We start from the raw sequence: 22856 nt of genomic DNA, 5'->3' as shown, positions 1-22856 counted from the left end.
AGAGGAACAAGGGGCCGTTGGCAGCATTTGAAGGTGAAGACAGTTGCGTCCTTGTCACTGACGTCTCCTTCCGCTCCACACCCCACCCCCTTGTTGACTTGTCCCTCTGAAGACCCAGTCTCACCAACTCAGAGAGACAAGCTTAGGAAGTCAGGAACTCAACTAGCTATAAGTTGATGATGAATAAGACATTTCTCCAGTTCATTGTACATTTAAAACCAAAGACCTCTAAGTCATATTTCCCTTTAGAAAAAAATCTTAAGTGTAATATCATTTCCCTCTCCTCCACATACCCTCCAAACAAAATATCTTTTCCATCCCCTTATTGTTGCTTCAATTGCTGCAGCAGCTGACAGAGCCCTTCTTTGCATAATTAGAAATGAAAGGGTCAGAATACAAATATGATGGAAGAAATATTCAAGTATATTTGACCATATTTACCAAATACTTGCTTCTATAATGTACTAAGACATGTTTTGGGGGGATAGCAAAGATCATCCAAAACACAGTTCCTATGCTAAAAGAGCATCACATATTAGGAGGGGAGACAACTCACATATATAGTTATTTTAAGAAAAAGTGTGGTGAATGCTACAATGGTAATTGTAATAGCTTATATTTATGTACACAATAAAAAACTGCTATCAAATACATTATCTTATTTATTCTTTGCAATAACCCCATATATAGAATAAGTATTAAGTGTGATTGAAAAAGAGCCATTGAGGCTCCAAGGTGAAATGCCTGAGGTTGCAGTGCCAGTGAGTCTGCCGTCAGCTCATCTGGCGTGTCCTGGATGCCTGGCACACAGCTGCGGGGGGCGGGTGGCGGCTGCTAGCTGATCCTGCCACTCTTCCATGTGCTGCCACTGTTCCACTCTTCTTGGGGTGGGGGATGTAGTGCTGAATAAGACAGACAGAATCCCCATCTTCAGGGAGCATGAATGGTGGATCCATGACGTAAACGGGAATTTCGTACACTACATTCTGTTCTTTCCTTCAGCTCATGCGGTAAGTACCAAAATACAGTGCTTTGGCGACACTGAGGAAGGAGAGTGATTCTCACAAGGATGGTTATGGAGAGCCTTGCAGAGGGGTTTATTTCCCTGCCACCCAATTCCTGATTGACTTTTAAACGTGCCATGTTATTTATTCTCCCTTTTGGAATTTTTCAGGTGCGCAGGTTTTCTGAGGCATTCTTTTGTTTTGAACATCCAAGAGAAGCTGCCATTGCATACCAGGAGCTTCAGTGAGTAGAATAAATCTAAAATTTAAATGATTCTCTTTCCTTTTACATAAGACATCATCTCAGAATTTATCAGCAACGGAATATACAATATTTACAGCAAAAGAAATTAGGGGAGTTTGAAATTCAGGAATCTCCTGTTTAATCAAATTGCTTTTAATCATATGAATTACTTCATGAAAGACCTCTCCCTGACATAAAGAATCGTACTGCACTGTTATCCCCTCCACCACATCAGATCTACCCTACCCTTGGGAGTCCCACACGGCCCTGACCCCAGCTCTCCATTTGGCCACCTTATTGCATCTTTGTTTTCACAGGTCAGAATCGCTTATGTTTATCGTTACATATTACAGGTTCTCACACGCAGTCTTACTGGCACTTCCTGCTGTTATGTAAAAGATTTATAATTCACATATCCAGAGTAGATGTATTCCATTTGCCCTACTAAGTACATTTAGATCTGATGATTTTCTTTGGCTTTAAAGAATATTTTGAGGACATTATGCTGAGTGAAGTCAGACATAAAAGAGTAAATAATATATGATTCTGTTTATATGAAGTTCTGGAACACGTACAACTAAAGTGAAGAAAGTCAGAACAGTGGTTGTCTTGGTGCTGACTTAGGCTGGGAGTTTGCCTGGAAAGACATGGACCAGTGGAAATGTTCTGTATCATGTGTCCATTTGTCAGAATTGTGCAGCTAAGATTTGTTTGCTTCAGAGCATGTGAGCTATGCCTCAGAAGAAAACTAAATACTCATGGGGCGTGCGGGTGGGTAGTGAGTGGAGGTACAGACAAAACAAGAAGGGAAAATGTTCATTGCTGAAGCTCAGTGATGGGGCTTATGGTGCTCTTCTGTGTGCTTTGATATGTTTCAAATTTTCCATAAGACACCTTTTTTTGACGAAACTTTGGTATTAGAAAGTTATGCACCTTTTTAAATACTTCAAATAGCTGTTGGTTGTGTTTATCATTACTTCAACACTGTCATCAAATCACTAGTAGGCATTTGCACATTTGGTCTTTCTCCTCTGTGCTGTCCTCAGCCCTTAGGAAGTTCAGACATTAAGCACAGATAACTCACTTTGAAATAACATTTAAAAGTATAGAAGAGTATAATAGATATTAAGTAAGTAATTGATCAATAAACCATAATTTCATAAGTCAATCATTTTTCTCAACAAACCATAATTTTCATTGCACCAGTTTGATCTCTGACCAAGGAGCTCTTTCATAAGGAGGTTGTGTCTTGAGGGGGCGGGGCACAGGACTGGTGAAGGGATGGGCCGGGGGAGACTATGAGGTGGAATTGGTGTGCTTGTCTAGATTGCAGTCTGACGTAAGACGTATTTTTCAGTGCTCAGAGTCATCTCCAGATGTGCACCGCTATCAAAAATACTTCCTTCTGCAGCTCTCTCCCACCCCTGCCTATTGAATGTAGTGAATTAGATGGAGATCTCAATTCATTACCTGTAATCTTTGAAGATAGGTATTTAGATTCAGTTACTGAAGGTAAGTGTAACCTAACTAAAATATGTAAGCTGTGTATGTTATTTTCAGTATATTCTGCCTAATGTGGGGCTGTTTTCCCCCTCCAGTTTTATTTATTTTTGAGGATATTAGAAAGTTATAGTCAGAAAAAGTAGTCTTAATCATATGAGTTCTTACACCTTGTTTTAAACCTGAATTTCTTTTTCTTTGGATAAAAGACTTAGATGCACCCTGGATGGGAATTCAGAGTCTTCAGAGATCAGAGTCCAGTAGAATGGATAAATGTGAGACTGAAGAAAGCTCTCTAGCTGGACTTTCCAGCCCAGAGTTGAAAGTCAGACCTGCTGGGGCCTCCAGTTTTGGGTCTACAGAAGGTGAAAAGCAGCTAACAAAGTCTCTGAAAGGAAAGAATGAAGAATCAAATAAATCCAAGGTTAAGGTTACTAAGCTCATGAAAACAATGAAACCTGAAAACACAAAAAAATTAATAAAACAGAACTCTAAGGATTCTGTGGTTTTGGTAGGCTACAAATGTTTGAAAAGCACAGCATCAAATGATCTCTTTAAAAGCTTTGAAGGCAATCCTTCACATAGTCAGAAGGAAGGTCTGGACCCCACAATATGTGGATATAATTTTGACGTAAAGACCTACATCAGACAGACAAGTCAAAAGGAAGCTAGCTATTTGCCAGCTAATACAGAGAGAACTGAACAAAAGACTCCAGATATTGAAAATATGCAACCAGACCTGTTTGATCCTTTCAACTCTGGCAGCCTAAATCTTTGTGCAAATTTGTCCATTTCAGGTAAACTTGGTATCTCCCAGGACGATAGTGAAATTGCACAAGTGGAACACAGTGTGGCATCCAGAAGTTCATCAGACGATTGCCATGATCTTCAGACTGCCCCCACTTCGGGACTTAGGACAATTGAAGTAAAGCCCTGTAATAAAGACCCTTTCAGTGGAGAGAAAATAACTGTCAAAATAGGACCTTGGACAGAGCTTCGACAAGATGAAATATTTGTGGATAATTTACAGCTACCCAACTTTGAGTCCTTAGAATCTAACGGTAAATCTAAATCTATAGAAATAACACTTGAAAAGGAAGCTTTGCAGGAAGCAAAGTGTCATTCTATTGGAGAATCATTAGCTAAGCTAAGAAGTAACCAACCTGCTCCTTCCACAAGAGAGCTTCATGTTGTAGTGAGTGGAGACTCTATTAAGTTACCAGATATTAGTGCCACATGTGCCTCATCTCGGTTCTCAGATTCAGGTGTGGAAAGTGAACCAAGCTCTGTTGCAACACATCCAAACCCTGACGTAGTCTTTGAAACTGTGCAAGGGCAAGGTCTTTACAGTAATGAAAGGTTATTTCCTCAGCTTTTGATGAAGCCTGATCATAATGTAAAGTTTTCACTAGGCAGTCACTGTACTGAGAGTACAAGTGCTTTCAGTGAGATCCAGTCATCCTTAACATCCATAAACTCTCTGCCTTCTGACGATGAGCTGTCACCTGATGAAAATCCTAAGAAATCTGTTGTACCTGAATGCCACCTAAGCGATAGCAAAGCCATGTTGAATCTAGGAACAATTGATGTGCCAAAATGTGACGATAGGAAAAAGTCAAGTATTATTTTGCAACAGCAGAGTGTCGTATTTTCAGGGCATTTGGACAATGAAACTATAGCAATACATTCCTTAAATTCAAGCACTAAAGACCCTTTACAATTTGTTTTTTCAGATGAAGATACTTCCAGTGATGTGAAAAGTAGTTGCAGCTCCAAACCTAAATTGGACACTGTGTGTAAAGACTCCCAGAGTCCTGATAAATCTAGTGACTCTGCAGGGACTGCAGTTCCGTTAAGTTCAGAACGGTTTTGTTCAGGCGCTCCTTGTGTTGTTTCAGGTTCCGTTTCTACCAGGACAGACGTCAGTGAAGATAGAACTGTGAAAAGAAAAAATAGCGATGCATTAAATCTCAAACAAATGTATTCAGAAGCCCCTACAGTTAAAGATGAAACTCACCTGGACACAGGTGACCCTTTTTCAGCCAGTCCTGATATGGTAAAGCAAGGGCTTGTGGAAAATTATTTTGGCTGTCAAAGCAGTACCGATACTTCTGACACATGTGCTATTAGCTACAGCAATTCGGTTAGCCCACAGAAGGAAATTTCTGAAAAAGAAATTAGTCATCTTCAGCGGGAACAGGGTAAAGATGAGGAGGAGGAAGAACAGGATCAACAAATGATTCAAAATGGGTATTATGAGGAGACAGATTACTCAGCTTTGGATGGAACAGTAAATGCTCACTGTACAGACAGAGGTGCCCTAGAAGAAGAAAGACTTATCAAATCTGAAAAAATTAGCAGTGACTATCTGAGGGATGGTATAACTATGCCTACTGTCTGTACTTCCGGCTGTCTGTCTTTCCCATCTGCACCGCGAGAGTCTCCTTGTGGTGTTAAATATTCTTCTAAGAGTAAATGTGATGCCATTACAAAGCAGCCAAGCAGCGCTTCTTACAACTTCACCTCATCACTGTCCTGGTATGAAAATTCACCAAAACCTCAAATACAAGCGTAAGTAATGGAGCACAGTAGCATGTGCTACTAAAGAGAGAGAACATATATGTATATTTCTCTGGTAACATACATATTTCACGTTCTCTGGTTTCTGTAATACAGAGAGTGCTTCTTTGAATAGCTGTCTGAAATGGAGACGTGAAGTCAGTATGCTCTTTGACAGACAGACCTGTAGATTGCCCTGTGCTGTAGGCTCAACATTCCTGATATAAATTTTCCATTGGTAGTTTTATGGTAGAAGCATGGAGTGATCGAGGTTAAAACCCTTTTTTTTCTGCATCAGTACCTAATTTCTCCCCCATCAACTCCCAGATGAAAGTTAGGTTTTATAGGTACATCTAGCAGATAAGGACAATATTAGATAATTGCTAGAAACTTCCTAGGCCTAGCAGACGCAGATTGCCTCAGCTAAGTCATTGGTTCCAGAATTGGGATTTCATGGACCAGTAGAAATACAGAAAATTTTGAGAATGACATAGGTTTACTAGCATGGCACTGGTTTTCTCCTGCCTTATTCCAGATGGAATTATAATCCCTGGAGTGAAATGTCTGGGCATATCTACTGTAGGTTTTTTAAGTTCCCAGATTATTCTAATGTATACACACAAGTAAGATCCATAGTGCCTACAGCTAGAGAACCCAGCGAGGTGAGAATAGCCCATTGAAGAGTTGTAATGGGCTAGGAGGCTGAAGGTGTACCACCTCCTGGGCACCATAGACCCTTCTGAGTCATTAATGAAAGCAGTGGTCTGTATTCTTCACCCAGGGTGCCCCACTCGGTTTAGTGCTCATCCGCTTCTTTGAGTTTTACTTTTATGAATCTAAATGATACAGTATTATAGTAGTTAATAATTTTTGATGTCCTCAATCCCCAAGTTGATTAGCTGTGCCACTCTTTCTATTAATAAATGAGTGTATGCCACCAATTTTACTTAATCACATCCCCCTCTTAGTTCTGTTCCTTCTTATTGGTATTTTTAGAGAAAAATACAGATAACCTCATCTAAATACTATACCTGCCCTTCTCACTGGTACACTGTGTACAGTAGCTCCCTGTTTTCCATTTATGTAAGATTGAAAAGGAGTAAAGAGGGTAAGATTTGATCACAGGGTCAGCATCAGACTGTCCTCTTTCCAGTACTTCTTCTGGCTTTTCTATGCATACAACACAAAATTCAATAGAAAGCATAACTCCATTCCTAATATTTTCTTAGTGTGTTTCAAGTTTGAAAGAATATTTTTAAGTGATGTCAGGTTTTAAATACTCGTTGTATTTGATCAGAATATGTACTAAAAAATAGTAAAGAAAATTACTTTGATTTCTAAGCCATTTAGGTGAGCCCATATATTTTCCATTATTTTAAAATCAAATATTTCTGGGTTTCCTCTTCTCCAGTTCTCTAAATTGAGTAGATTATCTTTTTGGTTCTAAAAACTGAATATAATACTTGGTAAAGAGTATCTTTTAAAATATTTTACTTCAGCTTCCTCCAGGCAAAAGAAGAATTGAAGCAGCTTAAACTCCCCGGGTTCATGTACAGCGATGTTCCTCTGCTGGCATCCTCAGTCCCTTATTTTTGCGTGGAGGAGGAGGAGGAGGACCGTTCCGAAGACGGAGTACATCTCATTGTGTGCGTGCATGGCCTAGATGGTATGTAACATCTGTGGATGTAACCCGTAGCAACTCAGTGTTTTCTTTTCCTAGCAGATCCTATTTAGTTTCATTTAATCTTTGACCTGAAAAAACATTTCTAAATTGCTGATGTTAATTAAATTTTAAATACATTCTAAAACAGAGATATGCTTAATTTTGCTGAGTATAATATTGGATTTCTTTTTAAAGTAAATTTTCCATGAATTGACATCCACATGCCAACATTTTTTTTATTTTAACTTAGGACTTCTGTGTCTTCTCTCTTATTTTTGTCAACCGTCACCTCATGGCAATCATTTTGTCTCCCTTTGGCCGTCTGTCTGCTTCCCTTTTAGCTTGGTGCTTTAAACCTTATGGACAAGAAAGACGAATAACTAAGAATTAAAGACTCACTGATTAATTAGGGTATAATTTAAATTCTTAATACCTGGTTTTACTGCTATGGTTTTATGACAGCCCTTTTGGTTACTCAACAGCCTATTTTTCTTGGTTCAGAACTATGTTATAAGATACCAAACATCTCTAGACTAGCAGAGTATTACTGTGTTATAATGTGATTCTGTAGTAACAAATTGACAAAAGATTTTGTGGGTTATAAAAATGCTAAGCACAGGCCTGAGCTAGTAAGTTCTTATGAAATTGGAGATTTTTCTTTAAAAAAAGCAAAACCGTGACTCTCCAGACATAAAATATCTCTAATACTAACCTCTTTCCCCCTACTAATAAAACTTTCAAAGAATTATCCTCCAAGAAAGGCTTCTTGGTCCAGTAGAATCTGGTAAATTCCTCTTTGAAATTTTCAAGATACACACTATCCCATGTTGTATAAATTGGTCCAGAATAATAGGGAAAAAGATGGAATGGAGCCTATTTTATTCTTTAAAGTTAACCTAACCTTGTTATTAAATCTGAAAAAGATGTAAAAGCTACACTCCAAAAAAAAAAAATTAAAGCTATCTAACATAAATATACTTAATAAAACTCTAGTAATATTGCAGAAAATTAATTGATTAATTAATTAAATGTCCCCAAAACCCTCTAGAAAATGAATCTGTATTTTAAAGTAACTACAGCAAATAGGATTTAACTCCCAGAAATGCAAAAATAGGTAAATATAAGGAAATTTATTAATAAAATATACTATATCAGTAAATTAAGTGATATCGATAAAATTCAATATTCATTCCCAATTATGACATCTAAGTACCCAACTTTAAGCCTTAAATAGCACTAGTCTAGTTCATTAATTTAATTAAGCATATATACTTCCAGCCCATGGAAAACATACCTAGTAGTGAGATGCTAGAGGTATTTCTTTTAAAGTCAGGCATAAAACAGTTAATTCTGTCTGTGCATGACATAGCAAACGATATAAAGTAAATATTGGAAGGGTAAAGTAAAAGTTCAGCAATTGATAATGATGTATATATATTCCTAAGTAAGCCAAAGGAATTAACTGAAAAGCCACTAATATTTAACAATACTAATTATCTATGTTTATGTGTTATATCTATGTTATAAATATTTTGTATTTGTAGATATCTTTGAAGTTAATAATTAAAATTAACTACCTTAGGTTATTTAAATGAATCATCTAATCTAGTACCACCAAAGGGAAAGTCAGCAGATTAAATCAAAATCTAAAATGGGTAGGTTAAATGACCTTCTAGAGGGTGACGGTAAAGAGTTGTTGGGTCAGTCACTGACAGCTGCCACCACCAGCGGTCAGCAGATTGCGTGCTGATGGGGAGACAGACCCCATTAGGTGGGGGAGCTGGGGCGAAAGTATCAGTGCCACTGGATGTCTTGAAGAAACAGGCTGCTGGAGGGCATTGTTTGCAGATGGAAATCAGCTGTGAAATAAACACTGAGGATTCTGGTTCGCAGGGCCTTGTCTCTTCACAGCTGGCAAAGGCCCTACACTTGTCCTCAAGAAGTGTAACAACATATGAGGATGCACATTGTACCTTTTGCTGTATCTCGCCCTTTAGGCATAATTTTCATTTTCTTCATTTTCTAGGTAACAGTGCAGATCTCCGGTTAGTAAAAACTTACATTGAACTTGGACTGCCTGGGGAGAGAATTGATTTTCTTATGTCTGAGAGAAATCAGGTACAGATGGCTGTGTTTTCAGTGGAAGCACACATTTTTCTATTCGTTTCTACCTAAACATTTGCTGACTAAAAAACACCTGTAGTAGTAGAAAAAATTTTTCTGATTTCTGTAAAGTTTAACATTAATGCACATCCTAAGGAAGTAGAGTGGTTTACAATTCGATTTATGAACTTTTTACATGTGCAAAATTTCTAGAATTTCGCATTTCTGTGCAAATATTTCATTATTAAACCATTATGAATAACATTATGTTCAGTGCTGATAGTGGGCTAAACAGTTATCTAAATGAAGTGTTATTAAGAACACTGAGCCTTTTGTTCCCTAGAAATTCACTGCTTGTTCATTTTAATGTGTTACATTCACTAACTTCTCCAAAAAACACTGGTTGTTAACCATATTTTCAATACCTAAATTAAAAATAATGTTTATATTCAGTGTTTTATGTAATTATACATATTCAGTATATAATATGTCTATTTTGCTTTTGTTTAGAATGATACTTTTGCTGATTTTGATAGCATGACTGATCGTCTTCTGGATGAGATAATACAATATATTCAGATATATAGTCTAACGGTCTCAAAAATAAGGTAACTTTTATAATATTACATAACTTGTTTTTCTATCTTTATGAATTATAGAAAAATTACACAGAATTTCTGGTAATTTTGTTGTCCTATTCTGAAATATAGGAGACCACAACTCAAAGGGAAAAAATTTTTTTTAATTTTAGGGAAAGACCACATATTATATAATTCTCTTTATATTAATTGTCCAGAAATGGCAAAATTATAGAGATAGAAGTAGATCACTTAGGGCTGGGGAAGATGGTGGGGGAGGTGATAACTAAAGAATGTAGGGTTTATTTTATTTGAGGGGGGTCTTCTTTTTAAGGTGGTGAAATGTTCCAAAATTGCTTGCAGTAATAGCTGAACTACTCTGTAAATACACTAAAAAGCATTGAATTGTACGCCTTAAATGACTAAATTGCATGGTATGTGAATTGTATCTCTACAAAGCTGTTACCAAAAAGAAAGATTTTGGGGAAATGGATATATATAAACAATTGAAACTGTAAAAATACTTTCAAAGTGTCATGACTGTACTCTGAGAGTCAGCTTTCCACAAGCAGGAGATGATGACTGAACCACTGTGTCTGATTGTTTAATCACAGATGTTGCAAATAGACACGAGAAAGAGAAAGTATTTGTTTCTTCTGGGCCAGTAAGAATTAAAGAAAAATCAAAACTAATCTTCCTGCCTCAAAAAGAGCAGAATGAACTGACGGCTTTCTCATCCCAGCTAGGTTAGAGGAGGAAGCTGGCTCTTTACGCTGTAGGCTTTTAAAGGGTTTGCTCCCAGTTTGAAGTGTCGGGCAGGGGCAAAGAACGAAGAGAAGCAGGGTTTTCTTTGAAGTCATTTTTTAAAAACAGATTTTTGTAAAATATGGTGGGAGATGCAAGTATGGGGGGGGTTGTTTTCTTGTTCTGGTTTTTCTCTTCATTTGTGGATTTTAATCTGTTTACTAAATTTTCTGAAGTCATCTTGTATTCCTTTTATTAATTTGTTATTTTATGATGAGAAAATAAGTCTGTTTCAGTTTTTTCATTCATCCACAAAAGTCTGCTCTCTTTTAGATTGAATTGTCAGTTATAATTACCCGTTATCCAAAAGCTTGATCTGGTTGATGGACTGTTCGTTATCAAACTTTACTTCACAGCTGCAGGAAGTCTGCAGCTCCTCTCTAGTTATGTCCGTAAACCACTGTTAGGACAGCTTTCAGGCTCTCTTCTTTCACTGTTAGTTGTCCCCAGGGATTCGTACATTGTCTATCATAAAATAATGGTAAGCAAGAAGGCTCTTTTGGTTTAAACTATTCCTTAATAAAAGTGAAATGCTTTATAAATATTATTCTTTTGGTATAATCTTAGACTTATAGTCAGAAAATGCACATATTTTTCCTGTGGCTTGAAAGTATTTAGTCAAAGAACTCCCCCACCTTGGACGGTGGACCAGAGAATAGGAGAAATTGGGATATAATGTCTCCTAAATCATCCTTATACATATAATTTCATTATTTTGTTTTAAATCATGACTTAAGTAAACAATTGGTGTGTGTACCTAAAGACATATTTATCATCTAGTCAATATATTAGTACTTTAAAAATATATTTCTTTCTAAGCAATTACAAAGTAAGAGTAAAAATTTTCTAAGTAATATCTTGTTTCTATAGAGTAAGTATATAAATTATATAATAATAGGAATTTTCTGCTACATTCTCACATTTTTTCCTTCAAAATGGAAGTGATGTTACTTTAAAGTATCAAAGCATAGTTTTAAAACATATTGGGGCATTTTAAATTCTCAGTATTTCACATCTATGTATAGTGGTAGCAGCTTTGATTTTTGTTTTTAAAACTAATGCTATGGGAGAAATGTCATTTTTTTTCTCTTATAGCTTTATTGGACATTCGTTGGGCAATTTAATAATCCGTTCAGTGCTTACAAGGCCACGCTTTAAATATTACCTCGACAAACTTCATACCTTTCTATCACTTTCTGGACCTCACCTTGGTACACTTTATAATAGCAGTGCTCTTGTTAATACAGGTAAGAAGTTTTATTGTTCAGTTTAAAAAATGTGTGGAGAAAAGATTTAAATACAAATTTAATATTTTCTGGTGTTTATTTTCGAGCAAATTTGTCACATACTTGGAATTTCATGAAGCAAAAGATGTATCTATTTTTCTGTTTTGTCATGCACATGAAATAAGCTGATAAAACTCATTTCAGAAAATGATATCATATTGAGACATTTGTCAAGTCACAAGAGAATTTTTTTCCTTTTTATCATTAAACTTTAAATATTTTCAGTAAATGTTAATCTTATAAGCAAGCTATTTGGTTGTTCCATTAGTTTAGCAGATAAGAAATAGATATCTATACTTAATATATTATAAAATTATAAAATATTTTATATAGAATGTTAACTGATTTTGGCTTGATAATGATAAAGGGATATTATGAGAAAATAAATTATAAACTTTTTAAAGAATTTAAAAATTAAGACCCCATTAATTTATTTATTTATTTATTTATTGTCTGTATTGGATCTTCGTTGCTGCACACGGGCTTTCTCTAGTTGCAGCGAGTGGGGGCTACTCTTCGTTGTGGTGTGTGGGTTCCTCATTGCCGTGGCTTCTCTTGTTGCAGAGCACAGACTCCAGGCGCATGGGCTTCAGTAGTTGAGGCACATGGGCTCAATAGTTGTGGCACACGGGCTTAGTTGGTCTGCGTCATGTGGGATCTTCCTGGAGCAGGGATCGAACCTGTGTCCCCTGCATTGGCAGGCAGATTCTTAACCACTGCGCCACCTAGGAAGTCCCAAGACCCCAATTTTGATTAGAATAAATATTCTCATTAAGAAAGATCTGATACTTCATTTGCCCTTTTTTTTGGCTTTGTTTTTCCCTTAGAATTTTAAAATGGCTTTTATATTTTAGTTAGTTGATTCCCATTGTAAGAATTAGGTTTCATTCTGACTTTTTCCACTGAGCCTTGAAACTTATTTCCATTTTCTTTTCTACTTCTTTATTGACAGATGAGCCATACCATTTTCCTTTGTATCCCATTTCAAATGGTGGTATTCAAAAATCTAGCTAGTTGTAGATTTTTACAGTTTCAAAAAGAGGGCGTGAGGAAAATGAAATCCACAAATAATACAGAATAGAACCCAATATGAATAGGATGCAGTACTTTGAATTTTTCTTTTGAATTTCTTTCTTCACTAAACCTTTCCCCAAGTAGACTTCCAGTTGACAGCTTTAATCAGTTGAAGGGTTTTTTCCTCTTTTCCTCCCCTGTTCACCTCAGTAATATTAGAATCAACAAAAGTAGAAATGAATAGTCTGCAATCTTGAAAATCAGCTCTAGAGTGATTGAGGTTTCACTTAAGGGGAAGATACATTTAAATATGGGTAACTGATAATATAAAGAAATGAAATTAAATATGACAACTATATTCAGCTGTTAGTAGAAAACATTATCCAATTGCTCATCCTAAGAGTTGGTCCTTATACAGTTAGTCTCCCATGACTGACCTGCGATTGTCTGCAAAGCCTCAGTGCTCAGGTGTGTGGATCTACTATTGTGTTTGAAGTTTTTTCTCCCTCTGCTTCATTATAATTTGAACAACTGTATCTAAAGGTGTAACTTTCCCAAATTTGTTCCTCATAGACCATTACCTATTTCATTACTGAATGAGGTAGAAATAGAAGCCCTCTGTCAACCACTGTTAACCCATCATTAACCTCTGTGTGTCTGTGTATGTTTATATTTGTTACCAGAAAATGGAAATATTTTGCAAATATATTTTTTATTTGTCAACAAAATGCTAATTTGGGAGATACCATGTTTTGAAGTGAAATATATATGTTAAAGTGAATAACCTTGGTATATGGTACTATATATTTCCAGTTTATAACTCTCACATATCACATACTGTTTGTAACTCTCTAGGTCTGTGGTTTATGCAGAAATGGAAAAAATCAGGTTCTCTTTTGCAATTGACATGTCGAGATCATTCAGACCCTCGCCAAACTTTCTTATACAAGCTTAGTAATAAAGCAGGTAAGTATATAGTAACAGTTTTGAAAACATTTACTTGAAAACTTTTTTCAAAATAAACCTTTAGCAAATTATCAATATGTCTTTCTGGTGATTAAAAAAGTATCGGTTCTAATTTCTTAATAATGAAATAGACTCACAATTAAAACTAAGCAATGGATAGCATGGTGTAATTTTTTTTTTACATGATTGTATTTATTTTTTGTGAGCTGCACAGCTACTTTGAAATTATCCCCCAAATTTTAGCATGTGTAATTCATACGAGCTGTCAGTCAGTCGGGTTTTGAACTAGGCCTGTGCATGTCCTGGCCCTCCTGTCCTTCTGGCTGCCCCCAGCCCCAATCCTCAGCCCTTGTTTTAAACTGCCACATATTTTTTTTTACTTTCCCATTATAAGCATTTCTGAAAGATGTCAGAAACTAAACTGTTAATAGTTATTCCTTCTACAAATCCCACCACTAGATGAATCTTGTTACTCGTCTCTCATTAACCATTATTAAATATATTCCCTGTCCTACATGTATATTCTAAGCTTTTACTCCCAGAAGTCCCCAGCTGGCCCTTTGCCATTCGTTCTCACACTCTATATGCAACCTCACCTCTGACCTTTCGTCTCTCCCAGACTCATCCTCACACTCATGTCTTCCGGCACATTCTTTCCACTGCGTCCTTTGAAGTCTCCACTTGAGGAGAACAGACTGCCCTCATCTGTGTCTTCCTCAAAGAATGTGGTGTCCACTTCCTGCTGAAAGTGGAGCCGTAACTGAAACCCAGATATTCTGCAGCCTGCCCCCACCTCCCCACTCCCCCTGGCTATAGAGAAGAGGCTGGCAAACTTTTTTGCTAAATGGCCAGATAGTAAACATTTTGGCTCGTGGGCCATAGGGTCTCAGTTGTAACCACTGAACATACCATTGTAGCACAAAAACAGCTGTAGATAATACATGAGCTAATGAGTGTGGCTGCATTTCAAAAACACTTTATTTACCAAAAAAAAAGGCAGCAGTGCAGGTCACACAGGCCATACCCTGCCACCCCTGCTGTAGAAGAGCTGGGTTTTTCGATCTCTCATCTGCTGAGGCCCACTCAGGCGGAAGCCTGTCCTCCAGCTCTCCATCCCACCCAGCTGTGACCCCTCCACCATCACAGGAAACTGCTTCCTTTGAGGCTCGTACCACCAAGCTCTGCTGCCTTCTCATCTTCTTTAATGTAATGATCTTCTGGTCCCTCCTCACATATTCAGTGAGAACTTTGAGAAGAGTTCATTGACAAATATTTGTTACATGATTATGCTTAGGAAAAGATATTTTTCTTGAATCTTAATATACTTAATCCTGGCATCATTTTTGGTAATTTGATGAGCCGACCCTTTAGATGATTCGCCAAGCATTATGGAGCCTTTCTCAACTCCGGTAACCTTCCATTCCCCTCTGCTGTGAACCCTTACCCATGGCTACACTCCACCCAGTGTTCCATTCTATAATAACCTGTTCTCCTTTCTCTCTCACTCCCTTATTCTCACCTACTTTCTAGACTCAGTTAAGATCCCTACTCCATCTTCCTAAGATGACCGTGCGTGTCATGGTTTCATCCCCTTCCTGATCTGTCATCATTCCCACACTGTCACCCTTGTTTTCTATCCTAGCTATCTAGCACACCTGTGCTATGGCTTCTTCACGTGTCCTGCTGAGCTCTGCCACGAAGGACATGCAGACACGCACGTGGGTACCGCTGTACATCTTTGGCTTCCCCGTCTGGTTATCTCTTAGTAGCTTCCTATTCATTCCTTTTAAAGTTTTTCACCTCTTTTCCTCAGACTTCAAACTACCTTTGCTGCCTTCAGTTCCACAAATGACTCTGCTTCCCGTCCTGTGAAAGTCAAGGCCGTCAAGCAAGGACTTTGCTACTTCCTTCTGTTTGCCTGCAAACATTAGCATATCTAGGCCTACGTGTCCCGCTGCCTACTGAGTATATTTACTTAGATGTCTCATGGGTGCCTGAAGTGCATTGTGTTCAGACACCTCTTCTTTCCCCTCAGATTTACTTCTCTGGGTCTCCCCAGCCAGAAACTTAGAAATTGTTCTTGATTCCTCTTTCTCCCTTTCCCCACAGCTACTGAGTTACTGGTAGCTGGTGGAGCCTCCCTTTCCTTCCTTTGTGACTGCCTTGGTTCAGCCTTCATCACTTTCACTTAGATTAGTACTCTGGCCTGCAAACTGGTTACCCTGCCTCCTGTATGCCCTCTTCTCCGCAGTCTCACTTCCACATTGGATGAACTGATTTTTTAAAAGTTAAATCAGACCATATTGCTTCTGTTTAAAAATCTTCCAGAGTACCTTATAGTTTTCAGGGTGAAGTGTAGATTCCATGGCTTAGGGCATCAAATCCTGTATATCTGGTTCCTGGTTCTTTTACGTGCTCTGTATCCTCCTCTTTGCACACACACATCCTTTGCTGTAGTCACATCACACGTGTTTGTGCTTCCTCGCCTTCACCATGCTTCTTCTACCGCCATTCCTCCCCATGTGTCTGCCCACCTTTGTAGCAAGGATTCTCTTCATCTTCTAAAATTACACTCCAGCACCAGCGGCTGTTCAAGGCATTCCTTGATGCCGTATCTGATTTAATGCCCCTCTGCTGTCAGAGACCCCATATATAACTTCATATCCCAAGTCTTATGTCTCCAGGACTGACCTCAATAATGAACTCCACTCCTCATTTGCCTGCTTGATATCTGTGCTTATATTTCAAACTAAACGTGTCTAAAATTGATAGTTTCTTTTTTTGCTACCTTTTGACCTTTTCTAAATGGTACTCCATTCTCTAGACTACTTGATTTGAAACACCTCAGTGTCATCTTTGATTGACCCCTCTTCTTTGCGAACCACATCCCAAGATTGTTAACGTCATCTCTGAACTGCTGTAACATTATATATGAACCTCTTTTATTGTACTCATTATAGCTTATTTCATTCAGTCATTTTTATGTATCTGAACCTTTTTTCCTTAAGTAGGCTCTCTCATGGCAGCCGTTTCCCACCCGCCGTGTACCCTCAGCATTTACTGTAGTTCTTCTTAGTAGGTGTTGGCTGTAAACCCATTGAATCAATGAATGATCTTTTCAGTGATTATGTTCAGCATCCAAAAGCAGGTCAAATGTTGTATGGTGAGCTGAAAATCAGACCCATATGTTTGGTGAAGGCTGAAGTAGCTTGAACTTGTAAATATGAACCGTGGCCTTTTACGTCTATTTCTCATCTTCTTTCCATCCTCTCACCATGTCCTTCATCCTGCTCTTGAGACATTTGATGTGAACACGAGACAGGTTTAGTCACTGAATACAGCCCACTTCATTTGAGTCTTGTTTTAACCTTTTCAAGATTCTGCCTTAAATACTGCTATTAATATTAGAGAATTGGGAATGGTTATTTCATGTGTTGTCTGTTATTAGAATCAGTGAAAGAAAAGTTCTTTTGTAAATGGAGTTTTGTGATTTTGTTTCTAAGGGTACAAAGAACAACAATAAGTTATTTACAGTACACAGAAATATATACCTGATTCACACAACCACAAGATATTCCTACAAAATCAAATACATCACAGTTTTCATGTGAGAAAAACTTACGCTGACTAGAACCATTGTGTGTAGCTACGTGTATTGTGTGTAGCTACATGTATAACATTGTGTGTAGCTACGGGTATAGCATTGTGTGTGGCTACATGTATTGTGTGTAGCTACGTGTATAGCATTGTGTGTGGCTACATGTATTGTGTGTAGCTACGTGTATAGCATTGTTTGTGGCTACGTGTATTGTGTGTAGCTACATGTATAACATTGTGTGTAGCTATGGAGTTTGTACCAGTGCTGCTGACAGGATGGGAAATGTATAAAAGGCAAAACTGTATGTAAGTGTTCCCTGGGATCTGTGTATTTTATACTGAATTTTCCAAAGTAAGATTTAATTAGCAATAGCACTAATAACAACATCACAAAATAAAAACACTAAAGAAAGCATAACTACAAAATTACTACAAAATTTTACTTTAAAAATTCTGTAATCCATTTCATTTCCCATCTGAACAGATATTTGTATCATTAAGTTTATAATTATTTGTGGATATGAGTAGATCTTTTGTATTTGAGTTATTTTTTAAGGATTAGTTAAAACTTTTGCTTATAAGTTATTAATTTATTATTTGCCTTTTAATACATGGCAGGACTTTCATCTCCCCTCTGGTTGTACCAATGTAGCACTGTTTAAAAGACAAACTTTGAAGGTACATGTAGGTATTAGTTTTAGCTGAAACCCTGGCAAGGTTACTTGATCTAAACATTAAATACTTCCGTTTCTTCATTGGTAAAATGGGAATAATAGTATCTTCCTCACAAGACCATTAAAGGTTAAGTGAGATAATTCATGTAAAATGATTATCGTTCTGAATAGCAAGAAACTCAATAAATATTTGTTGGTAATAATAGCTCTAAATGTTATTTTCCATAATAATAATAATTCAGTTTGGGTGTATACTAATAAATTCATTTCTAGTTACAAGTAGAAATCTTATAACAAAGATAATTTTAATAATTGATTTGAATAATTTTTATAGCTAGTAATATTGACAGTTCTGCTAAAAAACATCTAAAATAGGTTTAGGATGTTAATGTGAAAGCAAATTTCTATAATCTATAATACTAATATTATTTTAGTTCAGGTACCTCTTCATTTAGAGCTGTCGTACACGTGGGTGTGTTTAACCTTATGAAGTAGGAGCCCTGTTGCCTCACTTTGCAGGTGAGGACACAGATGCACAGAGCGGCCAGGCACCACCTCGGCCCAGAAACTAGTACCGCAGCCATTGTGCATGGTCAGACCAGGTCATGTGAAGCCAGTAATGTGTGTTTTCAAGAACTTGAGAAGGTGTTTCTAATTGTAGTTTTAAATATCAACAAATATTCATTAATTGATTTTAAAATTATAATGTCACAGGAGTTGAAACAAGTCTCTCTGAGCTATGTTTTTTTCTTTTTTTTTTTATCATTTAAAGAATTATGAGAAATGAGTAGCCAATTCCTAGGAAACTGCTACACCTGTATATATACATAAAATTCTTTATACTCTGCTAAAGCTACAAAGTCTTTGATGCCCTGATCCAATTATTGCTTTCTGTTTCATCTGAACGGCCAATTTCCTATTCTTTTGAGAAAGCCTAAAATCACCTGTCTAAAGCAAAATCCAGCCTTCTACCCTCTTCCCTTGTTTATTTAAGCAAAGCCTCCCCATGGGTCTTCATTTTGAAACAGTCTTTTTCTCTGCAGCATATCATTGGTTAACACCTTTCCTTAATCAAAAGCTATTCATATTTTAAAATTAAGAAAACCTAAAATAATTTGAATGATTTCTAAAGCAATTAAGAAATGCTATCTTTTTTGTAAAAATCAGATATTTATTAAGTGTGAATTGCCTTTGTTGTTGTTTGAACACAACAGGTATTGTAAAGAACTATAGAAATGTTACTTTTAAAAGGAAATTATCTTTTTTGATTAAGGCATTACAATTATAAACAATGATTAAATTTTTAAAATTTTTTATTGGAGTCTAGTTGATTTACAATGTTGTGTTGCTTTCAGGTGTACAGCAAAGTGAATCAGCTATACATACACCATATATCCACTCTTTTTTTTAGATTCTTTTTCTATATAGGCCATTACAGAGTATTGAGTAGAGTTCCCTGTGCTATACAGTAGGTCTTTATTAGTTATTTATTTTCTATATAGTAGTGTGTATATGTCAATCCCAGTCTCCTAATTTATCCCTCTGCCCACCCCTTACACGCTGGTAACCATAAATTTGTCTTCTATATCTGTAACTCTGTTTCTGTTTTGTAAGTAAGTTCATTTGTACCCTTTTTTTAGATGCTACATGTAAGTGATATCATATGATAATAATTAAAATTTATAGCAGCCTTTAACTAAAAAACCTATAGCATTCTACCTATTGCTGATAGGATATATAAATAATTTACACAGTATAGTTGCAGCATACTAGCATGTCCACATTGACTATCAAGGGAAAGAAAGATGAAGGAACTAGTGCAATGTGGAAAGTAAACGGTGAACTATATCTAGATTAGGTGACAGCAGTGCTGAGTAGTCAAGATTCCATAGAGAGAAGGACCAGGGGCGCTCCTGCATTCCATGATGAGGGCTCGAAAATAGCCAAAGAACGATATCCTTATTTTAAGATCTTCCTAAAAACATCTGCTTAGAATGTCTTTACCAGCTTTTGATTTCTGACAAGTAAAATATAACAATTAAAGAAGTCTCCTGCTGTGCCACTATGGTATGAGATAATCTTTTCTTCCAGCAGATTAGAGGTGTTTAATAATAGGTATCACTTGATTTGTAATTAACATTTGTATTTTGTTTCTGAAAGTGTAGGAAAGCATCAGCATCAGCACACAGTATTTTAGGAAGCAAATTCTTTCAAATGTATGTAAAATAAATGAGTAAAAGTAAGAATAGTTTAATATTGTGTAGACTTATGTCCATTTAGAAAGCACAGGGCCTCTCAGCCTCAGCACTTTGACATTCTGGGCTGGATATTCTTTGTTGTCAGGGTCTGTCCTGTGCACTGTAGGATATTTAGCAGCATCCCTGGCTTCTGCCCGCTAAATGCCAGTAATGCACACACCCCTCAACACCTCGCATGCCCCACCCCTGCTTGTGAGAAACAGCATTGTCTCCAGACACTGCTAAATGTTCCCCGGGGTGCAAAGCCACCAGTTCAGAACTGCTATTTTTGCCAGCTGCAGAAAGTAAACAGAAATGAGTCAGTGTGAATTGATTTAAAACTCATTAAATTTTTCAGAAAAAAAATTAGCAGCCAAAAATATCAGGAAGACTAAGATAATGAAGATGAAAGTTGCCATTACAATGTTGATTCACACATAAATCATGTAATTATACAGTTCAGAAAAATATTGAACATTTACTTTCATCTTTTTCTTAGCAATCCTGAAAAGTAACTAAAATATTTAGAAACTTTTCTAGTTAAACTGTCTCATTCTATAGATACGGAAATTGTGTTACTTTCCCAAGTTAGAGGTAACTTTTCAACCAAGAATTAGTCACCTTGGGCTGAGTGAAATGCTAACCCGAAGGCCAGGGGATGAGGCCATCTCTGAGCAGGTAGAATCAGTGCAGGTGCAGAGAGGATGAACCCACAGTACCAGGCTCCCCAGACAGACCTCAGACATTGTCATCAGCTGGACTTCAGCTCGGTGAAGTGCTGTCATGATTCCCACCAGCACTGCCCCTCGGGGACTACCGTGTTTCTCTCTGAGTTTCTGCCCCCTCCAGCCAGCTCTGCTACACAGGAATGGAAACCAGAAGACTCAAAAGAGGGCCAGAGTCTGTTCAACTTGGTTGTTGGCTAATATAAAAAGCAAACCTTCCATAGAGAAGCACAGTATTAGTAATAATACATTATTGTTGGAAAAAGTATTATTAAAATAATTACTAAATTTAAAATGCATTTTTAAAGTGCAGTGCTATCTTGGGAATCACATTTAAAAATATAATATCGTTTATTGATATCAGTGTCAGGATCTGTGATTGTATCTCTTCTATCATCATGGAATCTGAGAGTTAAAGGGTATCTTGGATGTCCCCCTCCTCTCCCTTTGTTGGTTTGCATGCTTCCTCTCCACTGAGCTGCCTAAACCTGCGGAGACACAGATGCTCCTCTTCAGGATCTCAGTCTAAAGCAGTGAATTCTCAGCCTGAGTGTCATTTCTCTGTGGAAGCACAGCAGAATCTCTGAGAGGAGTGATTATTTTGAAAGATATATTTAATTTTTAATGTAATGACTATATCACTTTTACAATATAAACCATAGAAATAGAGCAGTGCCAAGAAAATGGGGTGGTAATTGGAGGGGAGTATAAAGTCCAAGGAAAGAGTCATTCAGTGATTGATTTTTTTTTTAAGACGGGAAATATACTACTATAATATTTTACGTACTGACAAGAATGATCCATCCAGAGGAGAAAATTGTTGATGCGAGAGAAGGATGGGACAGCAAGCAACTAGAGGCATGTCCTTAAGCAGACAGAAGGAGTGGGACGTAGTGTAGGAGTGAGAGGGCTGGCCTGAGGCAGGAGTAGGGGCAGGAAGAGAAGGTACAGCCGTGAGAGGCGGGTTTGTGTTAAGGTAGGAGTCTGTGGAAGTTCTCTCCTGATGCTTCTGTGTGCATGAGACAGGAAGGTCAAAGTACAAGTGAAGAGAAGGTAGAAGATGCTGGTCGCTTGAGGCAAAGTACAGAAATACCCATTCCTGAGCAAGGCTGCCACCGGCTGTGCGGTGTCATTCCTGTCGATGTGATGGTTGTGATGCCCCTGGAGCTGTGCAATGTGGTCGCCTTTATGGAGGACACATATAATACACCTTTTAGATAAAAGAAAAAGCCAACTGTGCTGTTACTTGGCTGGTTTCATGCAGTTTGGGATAAAATTTCAGTTAACAGCATCATACTTAGATTCAGAAAGTACAGTACCTAAACAAACTAGGTTGGAAGTGAAGATGATGTACCAGAGGACTGTGGCTTTCACATTTTTGGTTCGTTTACCCCTTAAAAGAATTTTGGGAAAGTTTGTATCCTGTTGTATAATTTTATGGTGACACCTAAGACTATTTTGTATAATTTTAAATAGTTGCAAAGGATATATTTTCTGGCATATGAGGTAGTATATATTTACTATAATTATATTTTTATAAAAATATAAAGACAACTCATTCAATTGGAGTCACAGACTTAGCTCATTTAATTTGTGGAAAATATGTGCCATAAAATCCAATTGGCCTGTTGTACAGCAGAAACTGACACAACAGTGTAAAGCAATTATACGCCAATAAAGAGCTTAAAAAAATCTCATTGGCCATTTCTTATTGTCAAACAACCGGTCAAATCAAACTTACTTTTTATAAGAGAAAGTAAGACTTCATTTATATTTTGCTTGGTTCTCCCAGAGATTTTATATCCCTGGGCCATACACCATAGAAGATCTGAAATAGATTGGAGAAATGTCTTTCTCTTGTAAAGTAGGAAAAGGAAAAGTCATTTTTAGAAAAGCGCTCAC

The 22856-nt window shown here is 37.1% G+C and overlaps 1 protein-coding gene across 12 annotated transcripts in view; it reads left to right on the top strand.

The window, feature by feature from the left end:
* The window catches only part of FAM135A (family with sequence similarity 135 member A), a 113862-nt gene that overhangs the window by 83964 nt on the left and 7042 nt on the right, over positions 1 to 22856 (top strand). For 8 of the 12 annotated variants that reach the window (XM_057739289.1, XM_057739284.1, XM_057739286.1 and 5 more), the window contains 8 exons: positions 1175 to 1248; positions 2606 to 2760; positions 2958 to 5319; positions 6807 to 6973; positions 8997 to 9088; positions 9584 to 9681; positions 11551 to 11702; positions 13611 to 13721. In XM_057739289.1, the coding sequence (XP_057595272.1) occupies positions 1175 to 1248; positions 2606 to 2760; positions 2958 to 5319; positions 6807 to 6973; positions 8997 to 9088; positions 9584 to 9681; positions 11551 to 11702; positions 13611 to 13721 (3211 nt within the window). Of the gene's footprint in view, positions 1 to 1174; positions 1249 to 2605; positions 2761 to 2957; positions 5320 to 6806; positions 6974 to 8996; positions 9089 to 9583; positions 9682 to 11550; positions 11703 to 13610; positions 13722 to 22856 lie in introns of those variants that run through there. The other 4 variants (XM_057739294.1, XM_057739291.1, XM_057739290.1 and 1 more) reach the window with 4 other exon arrangements.

Source organism: Hippopotamus amphibius, chromosome 6 (assembly GCF_030028045.1).
Source record: "Hippopotamus amphibius kiboko isolate mHipAmp2 chromosome 6, mHipAmp2.hap2, whole genome shotgun sequence".
Lineage (NCBI taxonomy): Eukaryota > Metazoa > Chordata > Mammalia > Artiodactyla > Hippopotamidae > Hippopotamus > Hippopotamus amphibius.
This window is presented reverse-complemented; position numbering and strand designations above follow the sequence as displayed.